The sequence below is a fragment of the Stylophora pistillata genome, chromosome 1 (genome assembly GCF_964205215.1).
Source record: "Stylophora pistillata chromosome 1, jaStyPist1.2, whole genome shotgun sequence".
Classification (NCBI taxonomy): Eukaryota; Metazoa; Cnidaria; class Anthozoa; order Scleractinia; family Pocilloporidae; genus Stylophora; species Stylophora pistillata.
Window position 1 is genome coordinate 60,572,510 of NC_142519.1, and position 24,570 is coordinate 60,597,079.

General features: G+C 37.6%; 3 protein-coding genes and 1 pseudogene across 5 annotated transcripts; 3 read left to right on the forward strand and 1 right to left on the reverse strand.

The window, feature by feature from the left end:
- The first annotated feature begins 475 nt into the window (after positions 1–475).
- LOC111319708 (GFP-like fluorescent chromoprotein amFP486) lies at positions 476–3,680 on the forward strand. The gene is made up of 5 exons (XM_088727271.1): positions 476–620; positions 1,135–1,232; positions 1,648–1,866; positions 2,564–2,773; positions 3,427–3,680. The coding sequence occupies exons 1-5, from the start codon at positions 603–605 to the stop codon at positions 3,554–3,556; spliced, it is 675 nt and encodes a 224-aa protein (XP_088583397.1). The 5' UTR covers positions 476–602; the 3' UTR covers positions 3,557–3,680.
- Positions 3,681–6,060: 2,380 nt separating this feature from the next.
- LOC148743513 (adenosine receptor A2b-like) lies at positions 6,061–9,256 on the forward strand. The gene is made up of 2 exons (XM_088751378.1): positions 6,061–6,366; positions 7,504–9,256. The coding sequence occupies exons 1-2, from the start codon at positions 6,061–6,063 to the stop codon at positions 8,266–8,268; spliced, it is 1,071 nt and encodes a 356-aa protein (XP_088607504.1). The 3' UTR covers positions 8,269–9,256.
- Positions 9,257–11,936: 2,680 nt separating this feature from the next.
- LOC148743514 (uncharacterized) lies at positions 11,937–15,853 on the forward strand. 3 transcript variants are annotated; one of them, XM_088727248.1, is made up of 5 exons: positions 11,937–12,489; positions 12,675–12,749; positions 12,935–13,853; positions 13,968–14,095; positions 14,293–14,400. In XM_088727248.1, the coding sequence occupies exons 1-5, from the start codon at positions 12,340–12,342 to the stop codon at positions 14,302–14,304; spliced, it is 1,284 nt and encodes a 427-aa protein (XP_088583374.1). In that variant the 5' UTR covers positions 11,937–12,339; the 3' UTR covers positions 14,305–14,400. The 3 variants fall into 3 exon arrangements, with proteins under 3 accessions (XP_088583374.1, XP_088583360.1, XP_088583368.1); XM_088727234.1 differs by having other exon boundaries at positions 13,968–15,853; XM_088727242.1 differs by lacking the exon at positions 12,675–12,749 and having other exon boundaries at positions 13,968–15,853.
- Positions 15,165–16,990, reverse strand: LOC148743515 (uncharacterized; annotated as a pseudogene).
- Between the last annotated feature and the right edge of the window lie 7,580 nt (positions 16,991–24,570).

The window sequence follows — 24,570 nt, forward strand, 5'->3', positions numbered from 1 at the left end:
GTGGGTGCAGTGAATTTTAAGTAGTTTTAAGTTGGGCCCAATGTTCGGTACCCAGAAAAAAAATCTATTGCGCTTTTTCTGCTTAAGTGATCACGTTTGTGGTACTATAAATCTGGCGAAAGGTACAGGTTAGACATCAGTGAGCTTCACCTGTTACATATACTGCATAGTTACCTAACGCGAAAGGTGCAGGTTAGACATCAGTTAGGTTCACATGTTATATACTGCGTAGTGACATAACGTGGGTTGCGACCCAGTAAACTCTTATAGTAGTATTTACAGGTAGCACACTTTTTCAACTAAAGCGTCGATAGTTGCATAACATTGCATAATATGCTCCGTAGTTACATAACGTGGGTTGAGAGCCGGTAAATTCTTGTAGCAGGATCTACAAGTAGCACACTTTTTCAACTAAAGCGTCGATAGTTACGTAACATTGCATTTTGTGCGGCGTAGTTACATAATATGAGGCGGGAGATTGCTATAAATTTGGCAAAAAGTGGTAGTCAGACATCAGTCAGCTTCTGACCTGCTAGACAGACCCGCCGAATCGAAGCGCCACTTGTTGGAAACGTTTGAGCCTCAGGAAAGAAAGAATCAAGATGTCTCATTCAAAGCAAGTAAGTAAATTGCAACTCAGTCATTATTACCTTTTCTTTTTTCAATTCAATCAAGTGTTCATACCTTTCTGTTACACCACACCATGTGATTCCAAAACAACTTGTGAACTACTTCAGGCTTAACTTGCCAAAACATTGTAACGTCAATTGAATCTCAGCTCTAAAGCAAAAGGTTCAGAAATATTGAAACGGATTGTCACCCGTCTTCGGTGTCATAACGGTCAATTTGGTCCGTAGACTGTTTCGTTCAATGTATCACAATGTTATACCTAATAAACTTGCGGCAAAGATACTCACAGCCTCGGAGAGTTCTGGGTTATAGGCAGTTTCGATTCGATAAAGTTTTACACATTTTTTCTCAGTGTATAGCCAGTTTATCGCCGATACCATAAAGGTGACAAATGTGCCATGTTATGTAACTTTGAAAACATCATGTAAAGTTTTCTGGCGTAAAGGAATGTTGAGCTTCAGCTCCAAAACAGTTATTTGTTGTTTTTTTTTTTCCAATATTAAGGCCTTAGCCGATACCATGAAGATGACCTGGCTTATGGAAGGAAGCATAAATGGTCATGCATTTACCATCGAGGGAGAAGGCACTGGAAAACCTTACGAGTAAGTTTATGCGAATTAACGAAATGCATATAAATTCTCCTTTTGAGTAAATTCAGTGCCAGTCAGATAATCGGGGAAATCCTGTTAACTCATTTGTTACCAACGCAAACTTGAAAAATAAACCACATCTTGCAGACTTCCAATGGATAAGAATTTGATTATGTCAACTATATTTCTTGTGCGCATTTGTGACATCTGGTTGCCTCAAAAACGTAGATACATCAGGGCTCTGTGACGTAATTCAGTTTTCTTCATAGTCAATTCCTACTTTTAAAATTAACAATGTTCTATAATCAGAAGTCATTGTAAAGAAATCGCTCGTGATGAAATTAAACAAATAAATCAAGTGTAGTTGCGGCGATTTCGCTTTTAAAGTAATACCATGACCAAAACCCTCTCCATCTGAATATTTCAGAGGCAAGCAAGCAGGGACATTCCGTGTTACAAAGGGCGGACCCCTTCCATTTGCCTTTGACATAGTGGCACCGACCTTGAAGTATGGATTCAAGTGTTTTATGAAGTACCCTGCTGATATACCTGACTATTTCAAGCTGGCATTTCCCGAAGGTCTAAAATACGACAGAAAAATAACATTTGAAGATGGAGGGTGTGCCACGGCCACTGTGGAAATGAGGTGAGCATTTCCTTATCAATTAAGTGTTATCAGCTTTCTAACTGGCAGACTGCACAGAGGTCTTTGATAAAAAAGGGAACGTTTCTCATCTGCTTGTGTTGATTTCGCTGTCGGGCTCTACGCATATTATTTTTATTAATGATGAAGGAACGAAAGCAACGGAGAAAGCTCCTTCTTCAAATAATCATTAACTGTGCTACAATTAATATCAATAATTTATAAAGCGCCAAAAAACTCTTAAGATATCTTCGATTTTATCGAGTCTTTGATATTCTTACCAGTCACTTCAACTTTCTCACATATTTTGCATCATTGCACAAAGATTTCATGGCGACGCGAGAAAGTGAACATTTATGACTGATTTTCATGTTTTTAAGTTACATCACCGAAGATTAAACCAAAACTGCAGTAAATTGCGTAAATAGGTAAATTATTTTGTTTCCTTAAAGGAATGAGGCAAACCTTAGTTTTCAAAAGTAAACCTCAATTTCAGCTTGAAGATTTGCCATTCCGTTTTTATTGGCTTATCCTTGACTATGTTCGTTTCTTTCAGCCCTACTCTTGATTACTCTTTTTGCTTCAGTCTCATTCCTATTTCAATCTTTCTTCCACGTTAAAAGAACTAAAGATTTTTCTGCCGCAGTTGTTCGTCATGTATTACCCATTCTGTGTTCTGAACTACTTTCTACTTGGACAGCCTCAAAGGCAACACCCTTATGCACAAGACCAATTTTCAGGGAGGTAACTTTCCCATTGACGGCCCTGTCATGCAGAAAAGGACTCTTGGCTGGGAACCAACCTCAGAGAAAATGACTCCTTGTGATGGAATAATCAAGGGAGACACTATCATGTACCTGATGGTTGAAGGAGGCAAAACTCTGAAATGCCGATATGAAAACAATTACAGGTAATTATATGTGTACATAGATTAACATGTATCTAACTCATTCTTCGTGGACTTTCCTGAGCCCCTTAAAAAGTATTTTCTTTTAACTACGTTATAATGGGAATTGGAAAAGTTTTCAAAGGTGACAATAAATTTTCTCTGTATCTCCATATGGAAGAATGTAGCTGCTAGCTGTGAGAAATACGAATTTAATTATTGAGGCTTAATGGTCAAAAAGATTATTTTTATTTCGCCTGTTTCAGTAAGGTTCATACTGCAAAGATAAACGGACACTACTTTTCGAAAGAAGAATTCCAGTAACGGTAGTGCGGTAATTGAAATTGGAAAATGATTGTCTTGTGGTAATAGCACAAATTATAAGCAGAAGCAGTTTTGCTGAACGGTTTGAGTCACCGTCGAGATTTTGCCATCTAATTTTGCAATCACTGCTTTAGCAACTACACTTCATAGTTACAGAGGAAACTGAGGCTCCAGTTTGTTCGCTTACGATTCCACCACGATGTTAACTTACACAGATGGAAACTATCTGGATCTCCGAGGTTACTAAGGCTTTTAAGACCTTGGAATTAGACGATAAATCAATTTCTTTTACTTTTATACCTCATAATTTAGGACGGAACGTTACGAGTTATCCTTGATCTCTTACTCTTCAGGGCCAACAAGCCAGTTCAGATGCCACCGAGCCATTTTGTGGATCTTCGTCTTACCAGAACCAACCTTGATAAGGAAGGACTTGCGTTCAAACTTGAAGAACATGCTGTCGCAAGACTCCTCGAAGTTTGAACGTTACAAGGAGTCAAAACCGATGTGGACAAAAAGACCACATGGCATGTATCTAATTACATGTATTTTGACAAGTAATTCATTGGAATATTCACAGATTATTGAATAAAATCTGGGCAAACAATGTGTCTTTCCTTGTGTTGAGTTACACAAACGAAATAACTGGGTCAATCATGGGATAAGAGTTACTAGTTTCTTTGCTGATTACATATTTGAAGTATCATCATGGTCTCAAATAGGCTAAATGTCCGGCTATCGCAAAAATTATTACAGAATTTCCACCAACAGGTTCTCTCAATCTTTTGTAATCCTGTGGATCAATTCGTTTAGCCCATAACTTTTGAAATTTTTTCTCACTGTTAACTTCTTAGTTGCTCATGATACATGGGTAGGAAATTTTATAAAAAGAACTTTCTTGGTGGGAAAAATATGCATGATTTGAATTTGCAACCTGTTAGCAAATTATATGCCTAGGTTCTTGTGGGACAGATCACCAAAAAAACGGCTTTTCTACGACAGAAACCTGCCCTTACTAAACTGAAATAGATCAAGAATTGTTGGTATCACAACTGTAGGCTCAAAACAGCCTTGTTTTTACTTTTCGGGTACAGATAGACCTACACCTGTCAAACAACTAAATAGTAACATTGCAAACAGTATCGAGCAGTTTTTAGAACCCAAGACACTAAATGCGAAGCCCTGCCACCTCTCACTTAGATTTTAACAGCAATCAAGTAGCCTTTCCGATGACATGGCAGGATATTATGCAAGTGTATTCTCAAGCAACTCAACGTCCTTTTGGATATATCACCCTGGAATTACACCCAGCTAGTGATGATACCAGACGATTATTCAGTCATCTTTTAAGACACGAAGCAGAATGTATGCGGATTTAAACTGAAAGATGAGAGAATGAACCTAGCATTGATCTGTTTAAAGCGTATTTCGATCGTTTCATTGATCATTGAACACAAAAACATGCTCATGTCTTCTATTGCTTATATTCTAGGAATTGTGAGTTTTAATAAAACATACCATTTCTAGAAGCCGCAACTACATAGGTTGCACATAGGTCTACTCACACATATTCAGTGTCATGCTTTATTCAATAAAAGATGAAACGATATCTTTTGAGTGGTTTGTAGCTCATTGTATGAACTATTGAAAGTCATAATATCATACGGTCATAACTGTCATAATATCATACGGTATTGGCTTTAACGAGAATCTCTTTTATCGTATGTTTGGTACAGGGATGTAATATTCTTTCCGTCGCTTTGCTACGTGCGTAGTCCTTTCTAGAAGAAAACTTTGGAATGAAGCGTTTACATGAGAATATACTTTTTTTCATACTTCCAATCTAAATTGAGATCTACTGCACAGTTTTCAAAAAATAAACTTTTAATTTAAGGATTCAGGGGCGCGCTTTTGTTACCTCTTAAAATTTATTTGTGGGCAACGATCTTTGTAAATATGATTTAAACATTCCTGAAAAGACGTACATGCTCATCTATACGCACCCTCACATTTCGCTACCAGCCTTGCTGCTCGTGATTATCTTTGTAAAAGGCCTCCGTTCCCTTTCGCGCCGACACCGAGAACTTCTCCGAAGTACGAACACGTCTGCCAGAAACCACAAGCTCGCTTTGAAACGTAAACGGAACATGGCAGGGATTGTGACGACAATCCTAATGATGTTTTACATCACTTACCTTCCACAGTTTATAATTTTTCATCTGGAAAACTTCTGCAGCCCTTGCCAGATCAGCGAAGATTCAATAGTATTTCATAAAATCAGCGTCGTTACCTCACGCTTTATATTTTTCAATTCGGCAGCCAATCCATTCGTTTACGCTTGGAGAATGCCGAGATATCGCCGGGCTTTGGCAAGTTGCTGGAAAGCTATCCGAGATAAACAAAGTTTGGCTCGCTGTTAGTGACTTGACTCCTTTTTCAATATTGAACAAATAAGCAACAAGTGACATAATCAGGGGACAAACTGGACGCGCGTTTGTTACGCGATAATGTTAGAGTTTTGTTACCGTGTTTTGGTATTGTCAACTTACTTTTTCGCTAAGTCAGGTGTTTTCTTCGTTGGAAACTCACTGGACTAGAACAGAAGGATTTAATATAGGAAATCACATGAACGGGAAAATGTTAAAAATACTGGAAAGTTTTTCCGACATCACATTCATTGCCGGATTTAGAAGGAACGTCATTGAATGGAAGGCTAACAAAGGAACTTGCAAACTACCTAAGGCTATTCGTGACTGGCTCGTTTCTATGATTTATTCATTTCTAAGGAACTTTGCATGACGGCATTTTATGCTGAAATGAAGGATTAAGGAGGAAATTATTTCAAAGTTTATGGGTTTATTCGCTGAGTGACGTTCAAGTTAAAAGCTAGCAAGAAACTGCCGCATCAAAACTTTTTTACAAACTCCCCAAGTGAAAGGTGAAACGGTTATCTTTCCGTTCCCGTTGTTTGTGTAAAACTTCGAGCTATGATTCCCCGAAATGCTTCAGGTCGAAGCTACGACTTTTATTTGTCAGTAATCGATGATCCAAATTACTGGTTGACTTTAACTGTTGTAGGATACAATTTTTCTACCGTCATCATCCTCACGAATGCCTTTCTGCTGTTTACAATTTACCAAGATCCGCGCAAGTCTCTACGCTCGCCTTCGTCACTTCTGATCGCAAATTTAAGCGCGTCAGATTTATTGATGGGATTAGGTGTTCTTCTGGTAGCTGTACGAGACACCTATCGGTATGAACAACTCCACATGACTTATGTTGGTATCATAAAGGTAGTTACGTATGAGGCATGATCCTCGCAGTAGATAGCGCTATTTATGCAATAGCGAAAATCAGGAAAAAAATCCTGAAAAAAATCAGGCCTTTGAACTTTGAACTTTATTTTTATTTAGACACGGTAAATCTATCAGATAAAATAATAATATTATTACAATCTATTATTACAGTTACAATCTATTTTAATCTATATAAACATGATCTAAAATTTAAAAGTGAAATAGAAAAAAATAAAGAAATTCTGCTTTACATAGATGCCGTGTGTGTTTTGTCGATTCAGACGAAGAAATTGCGACAACCATTTCCGAAGGATTGAAGTGATTTTGCTTGCCGCAATTCAGGGGACAAGCTATTCCAGATAACCGCACCGTTATAGCTAAAGCTATTTTTCAGGAAATTGGTGCGGGGAAATGGAACAGCTAGTTTGTTTTCAGAGTTCCTTAGATTATATGGAGGATCATATTTAGTGAAAAGAGAACCAAGATAGTCGGGCGCAAGACCATGTAGAGATTTATAGACCATGGTGGCCACTTGTATTTGTCGCTGAGTATCTAACCGTCTCCAGTTAAGTTGCACAAAAAGAGGATCAGCGCTTGTGTCATAACTGGAGAAGGTCAGAATACGGGCAGCCCGGTTTTGCAACTTTTGGAGCTTATTCGAAAGACCCTTGTTACAATGCCCCCAGACCTCGCTGCAGTAATTAAAGTACGGTTGAACTAAGACATTGAAAACGGACTCAAGCGTAGTTCGATTAACACGTACGGGATTCGAACCACTGACCTCTGCGATACTAGTGCAACGTTCTACCAATTGAGCTAACAAGCCAACTGGGAGCAGGCCGTTAAGTTGACCCGTGAAAGTGATAAATGAGATAGAATAAATATAAGAAGTTCATATATTTTGAACTGGGGTATTAGATACGTATGAGGCACGATCCTCGCAGTAGATAGCGCTATTTATGCAATAGCGAAAATCAGACCTGAAAAAAATCAGGCCTGTACGGGATTCGAACCACTGACCTCTGCGATACTAGTGCAGCGCTCTACCAATTGAGCTAACAAGACTGGGAGCAGGCCGTTAAGTTGATTCGTAATAAACCCGTGAAAGTGATAAATGAGATAGAATAAAGGTAGTTATATACATATATATACATTATTTACTTTACCTCTGTCTTCGTTAGTGGATATACTATAATAGCGATGTCAATCGCTTGTTATATCGCAATCAAAAAGCCGCTGGAATATAAAATTATCATCACAATGAAGCGAGTCAAGATATTCATCGTTGGGGTTTGGGTGATAGCGTTAGCAACGTGCTTTCTTCCAATAACGAGTATTCCCCAAAATATTTACGAGCTCATTTACGCTCACACTCTCGCCTCTCTACCTGCTGTGTTACTAACGTTGATTTACGTGAACGTTTTCCGTGCTCTCGCGAGACAATCGCGCGACCTTCAACTTAGTGGAAGCGACTCAATCGTCAGGAACAGACGCGTGTTGGAGCGACAGCGCAAAATGACTTTGACCATCATTATAATTTTGGGATTATTTTTCATGACCTACATGCCTCAGTACATCGCTGTACATCTGCTCCGCTTGTCTTGCAAGTCTTGTCGAAAATCGATAAATTTCTACAAAGTTGACGTGGCAGCCTCGAGGTTTTTGTGTCTAAGCTCGGTGATGAATCCGTTTGTCTACGCCTGGAGGGTTTCAAGGTACCGCTCTGCTCTCTTTGAATGTTTGAAGATTATTCGAAAGAAACTCAAACATTCTTCTCGAATGAGCGATGGAGTAACAGTTTATGGTGAACAAACAAGGCTAGAAACATTCTGTGAAAGCCATGAGAACTTGGTCCGGAAAATTGGCAAAGTAAAGGAAGTCGACCAAACCAGTGTTTGACATCAATATCTTAATTGTGAAACTGATGATTCCAGTTGAGAGCCTATTGTGTACCACAATGAGTCCTCAACTGAGCTGAAAGTTATGGAGTTGAAGGTTCAAGTGGTAACCAAAACCTGATATTTATGAAATAATTATTTATTTACTTGCGGTGTAGACGAAAACAATTTTATAAAGTGCAAATATATTTGAGCCTGGTTTTTGGATATTGAAGGTGTGAGATCTTTGCACTAAGAAAGATCATCACATCTGTCAAAGAACAAAGAAAAAAGGGACATCGGAACAATATAGTATTAATCAATTATGTCACGGTTCGGCTGAGTCTAGAACAATTTAGCCTAAACTTTTTAAAAACTATTTTTGAAATACTTTTTGGCAGAGGTTCGTATCCTTACACAAGCCAAATACTAAACAGTTTTTCGATGGTTTTCGTTCGTCAAAACTTATTTTTAAAACTAATTTTCCAATATATTTTGGCTGAGTTTGAATCCTTACGCAAGCTAACCATATACTCTATATTTTTCAGTATTTTAATCAGGTTTAAAGCTTTTCTCCCAATATTTTTTAGCTAAGGTTCGAATCTTAACGCAAACTAGATAATAATTTGCGTTTTCCCTCAAGCAGAGTATATTTTTACATCAAGCGGAAAAAATCAAGTAGTGTCACTCTTTTAATGGTTCTAGAAGTGTTTAAAATTCTTTCATTTTCTTTTTTAAAGAAGAAAGAGTCCTGTCCATATTATTTTCTAGTTTAGATGCACAATTGATGTAAATAAGAATTAAAAAGAGATTCATTGACTCTATGGCCGTAAATAATTTTCCCTACGATTTTTCATATCAAGTGAAAAACTTCCTTTAGTACGTTTTATAAAAGTCAACTGGATATCTTTATAATCTGGAGTCATTGTCTCCAAAAAAAGTTGCTAAATCTACAAAGATTATTTAACGTTTGTCTGACCAAATGAATAAAAATATTGATCACGATAAAAGCTCTTAAGAGCACTTCAATTTTTTTTTAATTGACGTATTTTTTGCTTATGAAACCGGAAAGATAGTTGAATAAGTCAAATATAATGACGATTTGATGGGCAGTTACGGAAGGGCTTGCCACGGAATTGAAGCAAGGACAGACGAACCGAATCCGAAGGTGTGTGGGTCTGTAATCACCGCAAAAACCCCCCAAAAAAGAAATCGTCTTGGATAGGAAGGGCCCCTTTCCTATGAAAGCCCCAGCACTTGATGTCCCGCACCCATTCCCTTCAGTCCCCACCAACACCCTCCGTACTACTCCGTTCAGTCCTGACCATAGCAACAGCTTGCAAACAATATTAGCACAAATATCATTCTTGCATAAGTCATATTTCCATGCATAAGCTTTGGACGAATATTGGAACCGATACGATTCCCTTGTTATTCTCTTTGATCCTTTCGTGAGATCAGCGTTTGTGCGAGGCCAAAACGAAACATCTCGAGTTTTTTTTATTCAAAGGTGGGTGTTAATAATCTTTGTACTTGATTGATAACACAGGATTGTGATCAATAAAGGCGTGGATTAGAGTCGAGTTATATCTTATCACAAGCACTGTGAACTCACTTTTTTCTTAATTGCATCATTCCTCCTGTAATAATACGGCTTGAAAACAATGTAGCTCGGATTGGAGACCATGTGAGAGAGAAAAAGCGTTTGATAGACAAACGGAACAGGTACAATTAACATGGAAATGTGATCCCTTAATTAAGTAGAAATCCGTAGCAAGAGCCACGGGGCGCAACTTGGTGAAACAAAGATGTTGGATCACATTTGGTATCTGGGCAACCGAGCTCGGTTCATGTTCACCGTACTCGACTAGCGACTCGAGTACCAGTTTAAACGGATCATTTAAGTTTTTTGGGCAAGACCGGTTTCACTTTCTCGAGCTCGCACAACAACCTGTACACGATTTTCACAAATTGACCTCCATTTCACTCGTACTCGCCAAATATCGAGCTCGATGACAGCGACTTTACAACCGAGCTCGTTCTTCGCTGGGGACCTCGATAAAGTCCGAGCACGGTGACTTCGAATGCTTCGAGCTCACTTTTATTGTAGCTAAAGAGTTCCCTTTTATTTAACAAATCTTCCGTGACCAGAAAAAAACAAGCGCGCGCGGAAAATAGTCTTTGCATTTGCTCACGTCAGCAGCGTACACCAATGGGCAAATGGGGGACGCTAAATTGACCAATCAGAGTGCACGCTTTACTTTGGTTATGTGATAAAACTATGTGTGATGAACAGTCACCCTTAAAATATGCGGCAGATTCCACGGGAAAAAAATCATTCTAATGTTTGGGCCCAAGACTCTAAGGTAAAAATGTTGAATGAAGAAATATCAGCTGCCAGCCTTGGACCCTTCAAGACCTGGATATGCAGACTTCATTTAAGAAACATCCTTGAAGGCTGTGGTAGCTGTTTTCGATGAATTATGTACTAATCGTATGATTATGTACATAATCATATATGTACTAATCGTATAATTATGTATGAAGTATGTACTAATCGTTTAATCAATCCATATTCATATATTAGTGGGTAGCTTTAGTTATCAGTGATAGGTGTTCCCTATCAACAGGGGTTTTCTTTCTTCTTTTCAAGATACCATTAGGATAGTAAATATTATTTTCCTGAGGTAAGTCACTCGCTGAACCAATTTGAAAGCTCACTTAATACATACATGCATTTTCGCCATTTGTTTTTTTTTTTTATTTTGCCATCCGGGCTGCGGGCAGAACGAAAGGGACCGTCGAACGCTGCAGAAGAAGAACTGGAACTCCCTCGCTTTCGATTCAAAGATGGATACCCATTCAAGAACCAGAAAACCCTCTGTCAGTTCGTAGAGAAAGTGGCCTAAGTGCACCGCTGAAGTGAAAGACTGGAGACTATTCAGAAACCATCTTTGAGGTGCCTGAAAAATGAAAAATATATCTCCAATCCTTTACCAAGTTTAGGTTAAGCGTGGAAACGTCCTTAGTAAATCAGATTTCCTCTTCTTGCCATCCATTATCAATCATTATCGCTGGAATGGAACAGCCAACAACGGAATAGGTTTTGATACTTTTAACTGTTTTACTTTGAACTTTATTGTTCAGAAACCAATTACATCATGATATTAAATTTTTTCATGCTATCGCAATTGTACCAAAGGAACAAGGAAAGGAGGAAGAAACGTGAAGAACTAGTAGTAAAAGTCACGCCCCAAGGAAATGGTAGAGGAGTAAAGTTCCTTTGTAGTTTAAAATTTTTTAGCAGTGAGGAAAAAAAAGCGCACTCAGTTGAGCTGCAGTAATGCTTACAAATATCAAACCAAGCGCTTTAAATGAACGATTATAGTTTACAATCCAGAGAATGAACGAAGTAACAGACCGTGCCCGGACACTATATGGCTATTTGCGATAAACAGCCGCTATGCGCAAGAGAAACTTCCTGCCCAACACGATTACACAGAGAAAAAAATTAAATCAAATGATTGAGCTCAAGACTCTGAGGTAAAATATCAAATGAATAAATATCCACGCTGGGGATTTTTTTTTCGGTTTTTTTTTTTTCGCTGCCATGTTGGCCGTGCGGAGGTCTGGCGCAAAGCCGGGAAATGGTTAACTTCGCAGGCTCTCTATGAATATTATGGTTCAACCAAAGCGCGGTATATTTGCGACCAACTTCTAGTTCCACTCAAGAGCTTTAATTTCATACTAAACATGACATAGTAGGAGAATTATTTTTGTTTTCCTTTGGTTGGAAAGAGGAGACTGTCATGGCGTCGTAAAGCAAAGCGTATTTTTGAGGCATCTTTAGAAGATTTAACCTTAAAAATGACAAGACGGCCAGAAGCAAGAGACAAAGGTACGGAATCATGCGTTCATTGGTAAGGACTTGTCCGATTCAGAATTTTTGATTTTTGTCTCGTTTCCTTGATATCTGAACTTTTCAACGACTACCATCGCTGGACTTTCGAGCATTTTGAGGTTTACTAAGCGAGCGGCTTTCACTTTGTCAACCGAATGTGGATAAAGACGCGTTGCAACAGAGTGCGACGACATGCCGCCAAGGAAAGGACAGAAAAATCGCTTTCCTCTGAATGAATATTTGGAGGTTAAATGGAACCAAGATGCCCTTCTTGTGTCTGCCCTTGCCCGTGATAAAGAGTTTACGAAAAAGGCAAGGAAATTGAAGCGACTCGAGTTAAAGGTAAACAAGATTGAATATCAAATACTTGATTCTCCTTTCCTTGCACGCATACATCTTTAAATGTTGTTAAGAGAAATACAATATAAATCGGAAAGCAGTTAAAGTGCCTTTTTCCTCTAAATACGCCGAAATGAGCAATTCTTTTGAAAATTTTCATGAAATTCTCCGCTTTTCTTTGATTTTAGCCAAACTCGGCCTATGTTGTCATTGTGTTTTATGCAAAATTGGTGAATGAGGATAACAAAAATGTGAAAGAAAAGGTCAGTACCTTCAACTCATATATTACCGGTATATACTCTTTTGAAAATTATATTCTCGGAGAAAGCTTTTTTATTCCATGCGAACAATTTATCAATAGAGTGATGTATGATTTACTCTGGCTGTGGAGTTATGCACTGAAGTGAAATTGAAGATTTGCATGATAAAAATTTTCTGTTTTCTTCAGATCTCTGTTACAGACAACCTTGTGGACAGGAGGACCTGCTCTCCAACAATTTTGGGAGATGATGGGAAGATCTCTGGCCCTGGCCGTAGTGCAAGACGAAGGAGGCTGCGGACATTAAATGCTGCAAAAATGTTGCATGGAGCCACTGCTGAGAATATGACACCAGCATATGCAGGTCTCATGGCAGTTTTGAATGAAAGTGCTCCATTGTCAGTATTGAGTGATGCAATGATAAAATGTGCTAAGTTCACAAAGAAAGTTATTCCTAAAATTGTAAAACAGAAGATTAATATTTTTGAGAAAAGTCAAACAAATTTTATTAGAAGTGTAAATATTTTGTACAGGGGTGGCATTGCAAGCAAGCAGAGGTATAATTCAATAAGGATATCATTAACAATGTGCTTAGATGATGCTGGGGTTAAAAGAAAGCATATTGAATTCATGAGCAACATTCCAGTACCAAGACTTCTTTCTTATAAAGAGGCACTTAAAAAAATTAATGAAATAGACACAGGTGATTTACATGATGTAAGGGAAACACTTTGCCAAGGGCTCAAGGAAGAAGATATAGTTAATGGGAAATACAAGGACCTTTTAAAGCTATTATTGAAAATGGCACAATTTTATCTCAGTGCCAACAATTACAGGAAGGATAAGCTTAACTGGTTTGGGAAGCAAGAGGGAACTTTTAAAGTTGCCATAGGGGGGGATGGTGCACCCTTTGGAAAGGATGACCAAGCATTGGCTTGGTTAGTTAGTTTCCTAAACTGTGGTCAGCGTGTGTGCAGCTCTGCAGAGAACTTTCTCTTACTTGGGGCCAATTGCTCTGAATACTGTGAGCCTGTTCGCAGATATGTGGCACTGCTTGAAAGGCAAATGACTGAAATTGAGGGGAATATGTTTTCAGTAGAAATTGATGGTAAGGAGAAGTTTGTGTCCTTTCAATTTGAACTGCTACCCAATGACGTGAAATATTTGGCTTTTCTAGGAGGAGAACTAAGTATATCTGCCTCTTAGTTTCCTCCATTTGCAGACGTCAACAAAAGTGACATTACCGACACTCAAGGAAATTTTGGTTTAAAAAAACAAGACAAATGGGGTCCATGGAACTATAATCAAAGAATTAGAGTGGCAGCTGCTGTGGAAAAGAAGAAGGAAGAGGTAAGTAAAACAACTCTGAAACCAGCTACAAAGCGTGAGAAAGTGACATCCTTCATCTCACAGAAAAAATCTAGGCAAGAGTTTCCTCCATTGGTTGGTAAATTTATTGATAGGGCCAAAGCAGAACCCCTTGATTTGAAGAATAATGCTTGGCAACAATGGAACTCATCTGTCTTGATGTATTCTTTGTCACGGAGTCATCTTGGTGAATGCGAGTCTATTTTAGATGTTTCTCCAAACTGCTGTTTTGGTAAGTATTATCATGCCATTAGATTCAATGTGAAAGCAACACGTTTAGCACCAAAGATCAGGAAGTGGTTTGCAGATGACAGAACAAAGAATAGACCCTTGGAATATCAATTTACAGGTAAAGAGTCACATCTTTTTTGTCACAATTTCATGTATATTGTTGAAAGTCTGAAAACTGATGAAGATCAGAATGTTCACACTTTCAAGTTACATGTTTTTTCCTACACAGGTTTGAATCTAAGAGATTCAGTCTCTCTTTTTAGTAGGGTCTCAATGTCAAGTGAGCAGGTTCAAAGTCTCAATCAGGTTTGTTCCAACTATTTCAGAGCTACTGCACTCTTTCTCAAAATTACCCCTACTTCCTGGACAATTGGCCACATAGTGCCTGTGCATGCCCAGCAACTCCAGGAAACACTAGGTTTGGGTTTGGGAATTAATACAATGGAGGGAAGGGAGGCAAAGCATGTTACTCTTGCCAAATTTACTAGCAATACCCAGTTTAACAACAGATGGAATCAGGTTTTTAAGCATGAGTACATTTCATTATTCTGGTTACGAGAAAGTGGGTGTGATGAAACTGTGTACAAACACACTTCAAATGTATATATACCCAAGAGGTGTTTTACCCATGACTTTTGCTACTGTGGTCTACTTAAAGATGGTGATGTAGAGAAGTGTAGTTTTTGTTCTCAACACTTTCAAAACTTAATTTTGGACTGTGTTCTTCAAGGTAAAACCACACTTGAGGCTAAAGAAGCAATAAAATAGCTTAAAGGTGGCCTGTCATGTAATATTTTCTTAGAATTTGCAAACTACAGACAAAAATATAACTATTTTATTGTTATGATAATGTACTTAATATATGGCCCTTCATGAGATACTCAATGAATACCCCAACATACTATGTTAAAAGGAAAACAAATTATATATGTAGATTTTGAATACCTCTGGAATAATTTTTCAAATGTTTGTAGATCAATCACCAAAATCAGAGCAAATTGTCAAAGAAAGTTGCTCTCTATCAAATACCATATTATCAATTATCATAGTGGATATGAACAACTATTGAGCCCATATGTTTGGAGTATTGAAAGGAAAATGAATTTTGTCTCAATTCTCAGTAATCAAAATGATTTATAGTATCTAATATATAAAATAGTATGAGTGATTCAAGAGGAAGCAAATTACCAATAGTGCATTGAATTTTCAATATGAAAAGTTTATAGTAATATATTATGGATATATTCAGAGATTACAAAAGGTACTTTACTATTTCAATTTTTCATTAATAGAGAGTAGTGCATTGAATAACAATATGAAGAGTTTACAGTAATATATAGATGTATATATTAAAGATATATTCAGAGATTACAAAAGATACTTTACTATTTCAATTTTTCATTAATATACAAAACATTGCATGCTGAATGCATTGCCATCAGAAATTATTAATGTCTTTAATGTTACTATTACGATAGTTGATTACAAAATTTTAAAAAGATATATGTATTTTATTGTCTCTGAGTTCCTCCTCAAGGACACAAATTTTGAATTCAATATCAATATAATTATGGCAATGGGTACTTTAAAAATGAAAGATAGAAAATATATATTTCAGATGAAAACAAGTATATTAAAAGTATTAGACTGAAAGGAGTGATCGTAGTTACTGTTCATTTCACACAAGCTGAGGCCAGTCATGCTCATTCCAGTAACCGTAATGAAAATCAATGGTGATTAATTCTTTTCTGTACGAATATTTTATTCCAAACTGTTTTTCCGAACTTATGATTGCCTCTACGCGCTTGTTACCTTTAATTCTTCTTTTCAAAAAGGTTTTTATTCAGATTTTGATCTGTACAATCAGAAAATACCTTTCTCACTCTGTCATGGGAGATGAAAGCAAACACACAGTTCTTTCGTGTTCGGTCAGCTATAACTCCGAAATGTGTCCGCGAAACAATAGCTTCCAAAATTTGAAAAAGCTCTCTGTGCAGCTTTTCCTCCACGACTACTTGCCAGGCGTGTTTGACGGAACATCGTGGAGACATTCGTCGCTGAAATGTCTTAAGCCAATCCATGGCTTGCCTTTGAAACATTGGAAAATAATCTCCCGAGATGTGCTTAAATCCGGTTCGGTTATTGAAGTGTCGAACCGAAACTGGTGCCAACAACCCTTTTATCTCATCTAGGGCTTCGCTCATATGATTAATTTGACCATCTTTGCCCGAAAGTTCAGCTTCTGCGACTACAAGCGCACCACGAACAGTATTCAAAAACACTGCACTAGCGTCCGCCATGTTTTGTTGGAGAATAGCCAGTTGGAAGTTAGCCGCTGACGCATTACTTGAGCCCGTCGGTTTGGCTAAATTAGAGCCTAAAGATCCCCGGCGTGTCAGTTACTCCTTGAAACAGTTTGAAAGCTCGGTAATCGAGAAATAAGCGTGCTTGTATTTTCGCCATATGTTTTTTTTTTTTTTTTACTATTATGGCAGAACGAAGGGGACTGTCACACTTTACAGAAGAAGGACTGGAAGCATCCCCGCCGCGTCAAAGATGAATGCCCATTCAAGAAACAGGAAACCATGTGTCAATTTGTAGACAAACTGGCTCAAGTACGCCATTAAGGCTCAAATTGGAGAACATCCGGAACCATCTTTGAGGTTGCTGAAATATAAGTAATATTTCTCCACCCTTTACCAAGATTAAGGAAAGCTTCTACACCGTCAATGATTAATCAGATTTCCTGTACTTAACATCATCAATCATTATCGCTGGAATGGAGCAGCCAACAAAAAAGACATTAAAGGTAATTCACCTGTTTCATCAAAAACTGATAAATTAATGGCGAGAGGAAAATGATATTTTTGTTTATCCTCTGTTTTGTTTCCAATGAAATATTTGAATCCTTATTCACAAAGCCTTATTCACCCTGAAATTTTTGACCCGCCTAGAGTAAACTGTAGCTGTTTGCGGGGTTAGCAATAGGTGCTTTAGAGTTTTTAGTTGTCTGAGTTACGCGGGAAATAAACCAAGCCAACGAAATCCAGAAGAACTAATAAAAAAAAAAAAAAGATAGATAAAGAGAAAACCCGAGACTCATTCGAAAAGAAATGAGAGTATTATCGTTGATATTAACAATCGTCCAAAAGAGTCAACGTACGTAATGTTAATGGCATACCACTGAATGAGTGCAGAGACAATTCTAAAGTAAGTAATCTTTATGCAGCTTTTATAATTCTCTGTAGACTAAATTTTTGATGTCTAAATCTGGTGAGTGATGTAAGTGCCAATATCACTACTGATACGTATGATGGACGATCCTCGCAGTAGATAGCGCTATTTGAGCAATAGCGAAATTCAGACCTGAAAAAAATCAGGCCTGTACGGGACTCGAACCACTGACCTCTGCGATACTGGTGCAGCGCTCTAACCAATTGAGCTAACAAGCCAACTGAGAGCAGGCCGTTAAGTTGATTCGTAATGAACCCGTGAAAGTGATAAATGAGATAGAATAAATATATGAAAATCATATATTTTTTGAACTGCGGTATTTGATACGTATGATGGACGATCCTCGCAGTAGATAGCGCTATTTGAGCAATAGCGAAATTCAGACCTGAAAAAAATCAGGCCTGTACGGGACTCGAACCACTGACCTCTGCGATACTAGTGCAGCGCTCTAACCAATTGAGCTAACAAGCCAACTGAGAGCAGGCCGTTAAGTTGATTCGTAATGAACCCGTGAAAGTGATAAATGAGATAGAATAAATATATGAAAATCATATATTTTTTGAACTGCGGTATTTGATACCTATGATGGACGATCGCAGTTCAAAAAATATTCCACCAGCCTTAAGTTGCAAAGTAAAATACTTTTTTCAGAATTTACCGAGAGAACACCCACGTCGAAACTTAGGTTTGGCTAAGTCTTGAAGACGAATTCTAAATTAAATAATACGCGTCATCGCAAAAATAGAAATATAAACAGTAAACCAAGATAATTTGGGCGGAGAAGACTGATAAAAGAGGATATTTGATGACAAGGAGACTGGTTTACCACCCATTTCAAATACTTGTCATTTCAATTCGGGAGTCCTTGTCACAAGCCACAGCCAAAAAGTAGGATCTGAAAGACCTTGAAACCGTGTGGCAGATGCTAACAAGCTGCATTTTTGACGGTGAACACTTCAGTTGATTCCAGGCCGTCTGATTGTTGAGCTGAACAAGATTAAGACTTTGTGTGTGATGCGATGTTCCAACCCTTGCGATATTTAAGACCAGTATAAGAAAAATTGACCTTTAAGACAATATAGACAACAATAGCAGTTGCTGCAAACTATGTAAATCGTGAACAGAATCATTTCATATTATTTCGTAGTAGTCATTATGATGCTGTTAACAATTATTTAAAATTTACTTACTAATTTTTTGTACATTAGTTAATAGCTAGGGACTTTACTTAGGGGTCCCCATTTAGTTCATCTACAGATACAAACATTGACACAACTCATGTAGCCAGCTCACTAATATCCTTGTCACTTCACAGATCCACGGAGGTAGATTCCTCGTCGTTGTAGAACTTATCAGAACTTTAAACGAGCATTAGCTATGTAGGTATTTTATTTCTAAAGCTTTTCTCTTTGGATTGGTTTATTTAGTTAGAGGGCAGTCATTTAAATTACCGCACTTAAAGAAATTTCTACCCGTAAAAAATAAATTGTAGTTATTAACGCTAGATCTATGACATAAACAAAATATTGTTAAAGTCGCTAGCTTCGTGAATGAGCAGGTATTATGGCATTCTTCATCAGTTGTAAGTCAATTCCTGCTTTATACAAAAACCCATAGACATACCAAAAATGAAAAGTCGAAAACACAGAAGACATGAAAAATTTCACTTTTCCTGAGTTGATGCGAGGCGTAACTTGATATCCGGTTTTAAACGCGTGATTTTGATCGATAGACACCGACAGAAATAACTGCTTTAGTGGACAAATCTTTACATGTAAGCGTTTAGATAAAGTAACTCGTTCATCCATAACTGAAGCGAAATCCTATTAAGATCAGTGATGCTGTTCAGTTGGTGGAGAAAAGGTTCTCCTTGCGATCGATAAAGATTATGTAATCATTCATTACGCAATAACGACGAATATACTTTTAGCGTATAAACATGGATTAGTGTTCAATTGTAAATAAAATCACTCACGATAACGAAGAATAATGAAAACTTGCGTTTTGTGGCCAACTGTGTTCTTGAATTGAATCTTCAGCAACGGCAACAGCGTCAGCAAAACGGACTAACACGGTGTAAGTAAACTGGGCAGATACAGATTTATCTCAGTAAAGTAATTCATTTTGACCAAGATTATCATATTATGTAATCTTTGCATGAGGGTAGTAGGCAGCCCACAAGAACAAAGCGAATATTGATAAAGTCTAAGTTCTCTTTCCGGCTCATATAAAGAACGCACAGTTCCTTAATGGTTCATTGCGGCATCAAAAAAAGTTGGTTGGCCACCATTTATTAACTTGGTTTGAGCAAGAATGGTTTATATCATACCTGAGGCATAGCAGTCACCGTAGTCATATAAAAAGAAAGGATCTAAAGAACATCTTTACACGAAAACTATTTTAGATATAGTTTTTTTTGGGGGGGTAAAAATAACTTCGCATGGTTACCCTCTACGACGTCAATGATATCCATAATCAAATGGTAGCACAACCGCCCGTTAGTCATAATTGGACACGAACTAGTTTGGACTTTAACATTACCGGAAAGCCTAAATCATTTAATTAATCACCGACAGACTAAAACAAAGAGCAACTGTGGATTTCCGATATTGTAGACTTATTTTTGGTTTATTTATCTATTATTTGGACCTTTCAGAGCGTCTTAAGAGTGACATTCAGTAAATACCACGGATAGGCGTGCAAGATAGAAAAATCGAAATCTCCCAAACTTTGTCACATGACAACCCTTATGAAACTAGTTTAGAAAATGCAAGATTCAATTTCTTGCGATTGATATTTTCAAAAAAAATAATTTTTTTTCACCTCGAGAGGCCCTTAAACCACCGTAAAATGTGCTTCGCATCCTCGAGTGGTGGAAAGAAACGGAATCAAATAGCATGACTATTGCGATAAAAGATGATTTTATGACCCTTCCTTTGTGTGAAAACGCTGTTGTAATTTCAAAAGATTCCAATCTGAATTTTTAATTTTTTTCAAAATTACCCTCTAAAACAGTTTCATCACGACTATCAATTTTGCCATTTTTCAACGGCGAAAAACCCTTCCTGGTACATGGCTTTTGTTGTGCAAATGCTATTTTAGAGAAAGAGCAATCCTTTTCCTTTCAATTTATTAAATAAAGTTTTGGGGCAACTCAAACGGCAAGTTTTGAGAACTGAAAACATCAACTGTACTTGCGTGAAATTTACAACTTTTGAACTTGCGGTTGCAATGACGAATACAAGCAGTACAAGAGTGAACTTGGACAGCAGTTTAAATACTTCGAGAATTCGATCCCCTTCCACTAGTTAAAAAACTAAACAAACGGTTATGACTTCGTAGTGGCAATAATCTGAAAGGAAAAGCATTTTTATTGCGCGAATTGAGCTGTAAACCTCTTGACAACGCTTCCCGTACCTACCCATTTGTTTATTTTGAAGCCTGAATTGTACAAGTTATCTAAATATGAAAAGTATTCATCAAAATGTTCGCATTTCGTCTGAAAGAAATCGTACAAGCAATGAAGGAAGAATAGGACAAACATTTACTCACCTCATATACATATGTTGTTGAAAAAAGACCAAAATCCCTGAGTTAAACTAGACTGCGTGACATCCTCTTTGACTACACCCAGGTAGGAGGGTGGGTGTGGGGGAGCTTGGGCTTAGGTTTGGGCTTGGGTCCAAAGCAGACAAAAATATTTCCTAGTAAATCCGGTAATCGCTAAATATTTACCTTGAAGCGATCTTCGGCATCAGTTTGTATATTGTAGGCTGTAAGCTCCATGTAGTTCTAGTATGTGCATCTCCGTGAACAGTGCCATAGGTAGTTATTTTTTACGTCACGTGGTCTCTGCATTTTATCGAGAGAAAATTTTGCATTTTTTTGGTTTTACTTATAGAGAACTGACTTTCTTTTTTTTCCTTTTTAATTTTGAATTTCACTTTTTTTACTCTTTTAATGAATAGTTTTTTAATTATTTATTCAAACTGATTATTTTTAATTATTAGGTCATTTTTTTTTCAATTTATTATTTTTTTGGTCATTCCGGGAATTCCGGGAATTCCGGGTATTCCGGCACGGAATTCCAGCATTTTGTGTTTTCCAGACTACCGTTTGGCTACAGCCTTGATCAATTTCGAAAAACGGAAAAGCCCCACACAGTTTTTCGATTGGTATCTTCAGAACGTTTGGACCAAATTTCAAGTCAATCCGTAAAGATTTGGAGCAACTACAGAATACCCTATTAATTCCTCCAAAGAAGACACACGCATAAAAACGAAGTAGGATTTTTTTCGCTTCGAAAGTTTTTCCAACATTTCGCGCCTTTAGTTGACCACAAGTCAAGTTATGTGAACACTCTGGAAAACTCGAAAAACCAACAGTCATTTGTGGTGACACGTTATAATATTGCGAATGCCAAAAAACACTAGGCTGTTCTTCGCAAACTTGACGGTTTTATTCTTCGCTTAGTTACTATACTCACAGATCACGTCTCTATCCTTCTCGATAGAAAAAGCAACCAAAAAATCTTGGCAGGTTTTATCTTATCAGTACGTGCCGCACACCCTAACACCTAGATAACGATATAAGCTAACAAATGGACCGGTTAATTGATCCCATTACCGACACTGAAACCACAAGCGAAAAGTTGTCACCACGCAATCACTTATCTTACTAACTTGTCACACAATCTAACTTAAATTGTCTCAACAATAAATGGCTTTTCACACTTTGGCGGCTCAAAGAATTCAGTTCGAAAAAACGTTTTTAAATAACTCGAGTACGTTTCAATATTTTAAAATAAAAGTTTAGAAACTGTAGTTAAAATAGTAATGCTTTGTTTGGGGTGAAAAAAGAGTTTTAGCAAAATTTGGCCCGCGAAGGTCTACCGTATCCTTAAGCTTCAGTGTAGTTTTCCTTCTCTTTAAAATATGGAAGGAACCAGCGAACAACTGCCCAATTTTCTATCGGCATCGACCTTTCAAGGTCTGATCCAACTAGCAGCGAAAACAAAGCCGAAAAAAAACTCAGCAAGCGGTAGCGTGAACATTATTTTGAACAATCAAAACCCTTGATAACTTCACCCCCGGCTCTTTTAATGACACATTGGTTCATTTAGCTTTGATTCTCTCCATTTTTCTCGTTAATTTTGACAGCTTTTCATTCACAGCGTTTATCGGTTGAGCACAGGCCGCCCAAGCTCTCTTTGAGAACCACACAAGGAACACAATTTGCATATCGATTTATAAGGATTTGTATGGGATTTTCTACAAGATAGCCATAGAGATAGTTAAAAGTGCAAATATTAAATAAATATGGCTGACCTTATTCCATACGTGTGTTGCTTGCTCCTGGTGTTGTTATTTTACCGATTTCACTTGATTTAAGCGGTTTTTTTGAATCCTGGTCTTCTCTTTAAGAATGGAATAAGGTAAGCCATTTTTATTTAATATTTTCACTTTTAACTATCTTTATGGCTATCTTGTAGAAAATCCCATTCAAATCCTTATAAATCGATATGCAAATTATGTTCCTTGTGTGGTTCTCAAAGAGAGCTTGGGCTGCCTGTAGGTTGAGTGGATCAAACCAAAGTAAAAAATGTGGCGTGTTTTTGACCAGTCAAGAGGAACGATTGTTTACTTTTTTTGTGCGTTGTTAGAATTTTGCGCTCTATCACAATAAAAAAGTTTCATCGCGCAGATCCTTGTTGTCGCTCTGTTATAAGAGAATTTGTTCTTGCTTTTAGTTGTGCGTATATCGAGTTATGGATGCGCACGATAAGCTTGAACAAATTCGTAAATAACGACTACTGAATAATGGTCGAATATCGAATAGAAGCGTGGAAGTCGAACGGTCCTGCCGAAGAGAAAGCCACTGACAATTTTGAAAAAGAGTTATTGGAGCACTGAAACAACTGCCGAAAACCATTATTAATCAAAGATGAAAAATAAACTAAGTTATATATTATTTGAGAAAGCGTGTGTTTGTCTGAGGATAACCTTGAGTTGTATGTTTAAAAGCAAGTTTTTTCGAAAAAGGTTCTTGAATACCGACAAAGGAGAAAAGTAGGCAAGGACAGGTAAAACACTTGTAGCACTGAGGATGTGGAATCCCTCTGAATCCATCGAAAAATTGTCTTGGGAAGTCTCCTTAGCTCTTTGGCAAAGGTACTTAAGTGCTCTTAAAGTTTTACTAAATTCAGCTTTCTGGGGTCGAAAAGCCGCTTTAATTTGTTCGTCTGTCCTTCAAGAATGGGGGCATGTCATTTGCCATCCTCGGAGGCCCAGGGGCTAATCCTGGTTTTCTCTTCTTAAAGAATCTTAAGTGCAGCTTTCTGGGGTCGAAAAGCCGCTTTAATTTGTTCGTCTGTCCTTCAAGAATGGGGGCATGTCATTTGCCATCCTCGGAGGCCCAGGGGCTAATCCTGGTTTTCTCTTCTTAAAGAATCTTTAAGAAGAGAAAACCAGGATTCAATAAAACCGCTTAAATCAAGTGAAATCGGTAAGATAACGACACCAGGAGCAAGCAACATACGTATGGAATAAGTTAAGCCATTTTTATTTAATATTTTCACTTTTAACTATCTCTGGCTATCTCGTAGAAAATCCCATACAAATCCTTATAAATCGAAATGCAAATTGTGTTCCTTGTGTAGTTCTCAAAGAGAGCTTGGGCGGCCTGTGGTATGGAATGTTATCGATTTGCCTTAAAAGAGAGAAAAAATGTCTTGTTTTAAAATAAAATGGAGTTGCCTTGTTGTTTTCTTTGTTGATTACCAGCGTCTCAGGCCATTTTGAAGCGTTTTCGGCGAGTTAGCGCTATTTTGGTGTTTATCTGCTAAAAAAAACACACGGCGCCCACACAAGCGGCGTGTCTGGTCGTTTGTTCGAAATATAAATAAATATAGGGAAGAATATTGAAGAGTCGTATTATCGTAAACTTATATCAAGGAATGTCTATGTTAAGGCTCAAAATAAGTGGCGAATTTG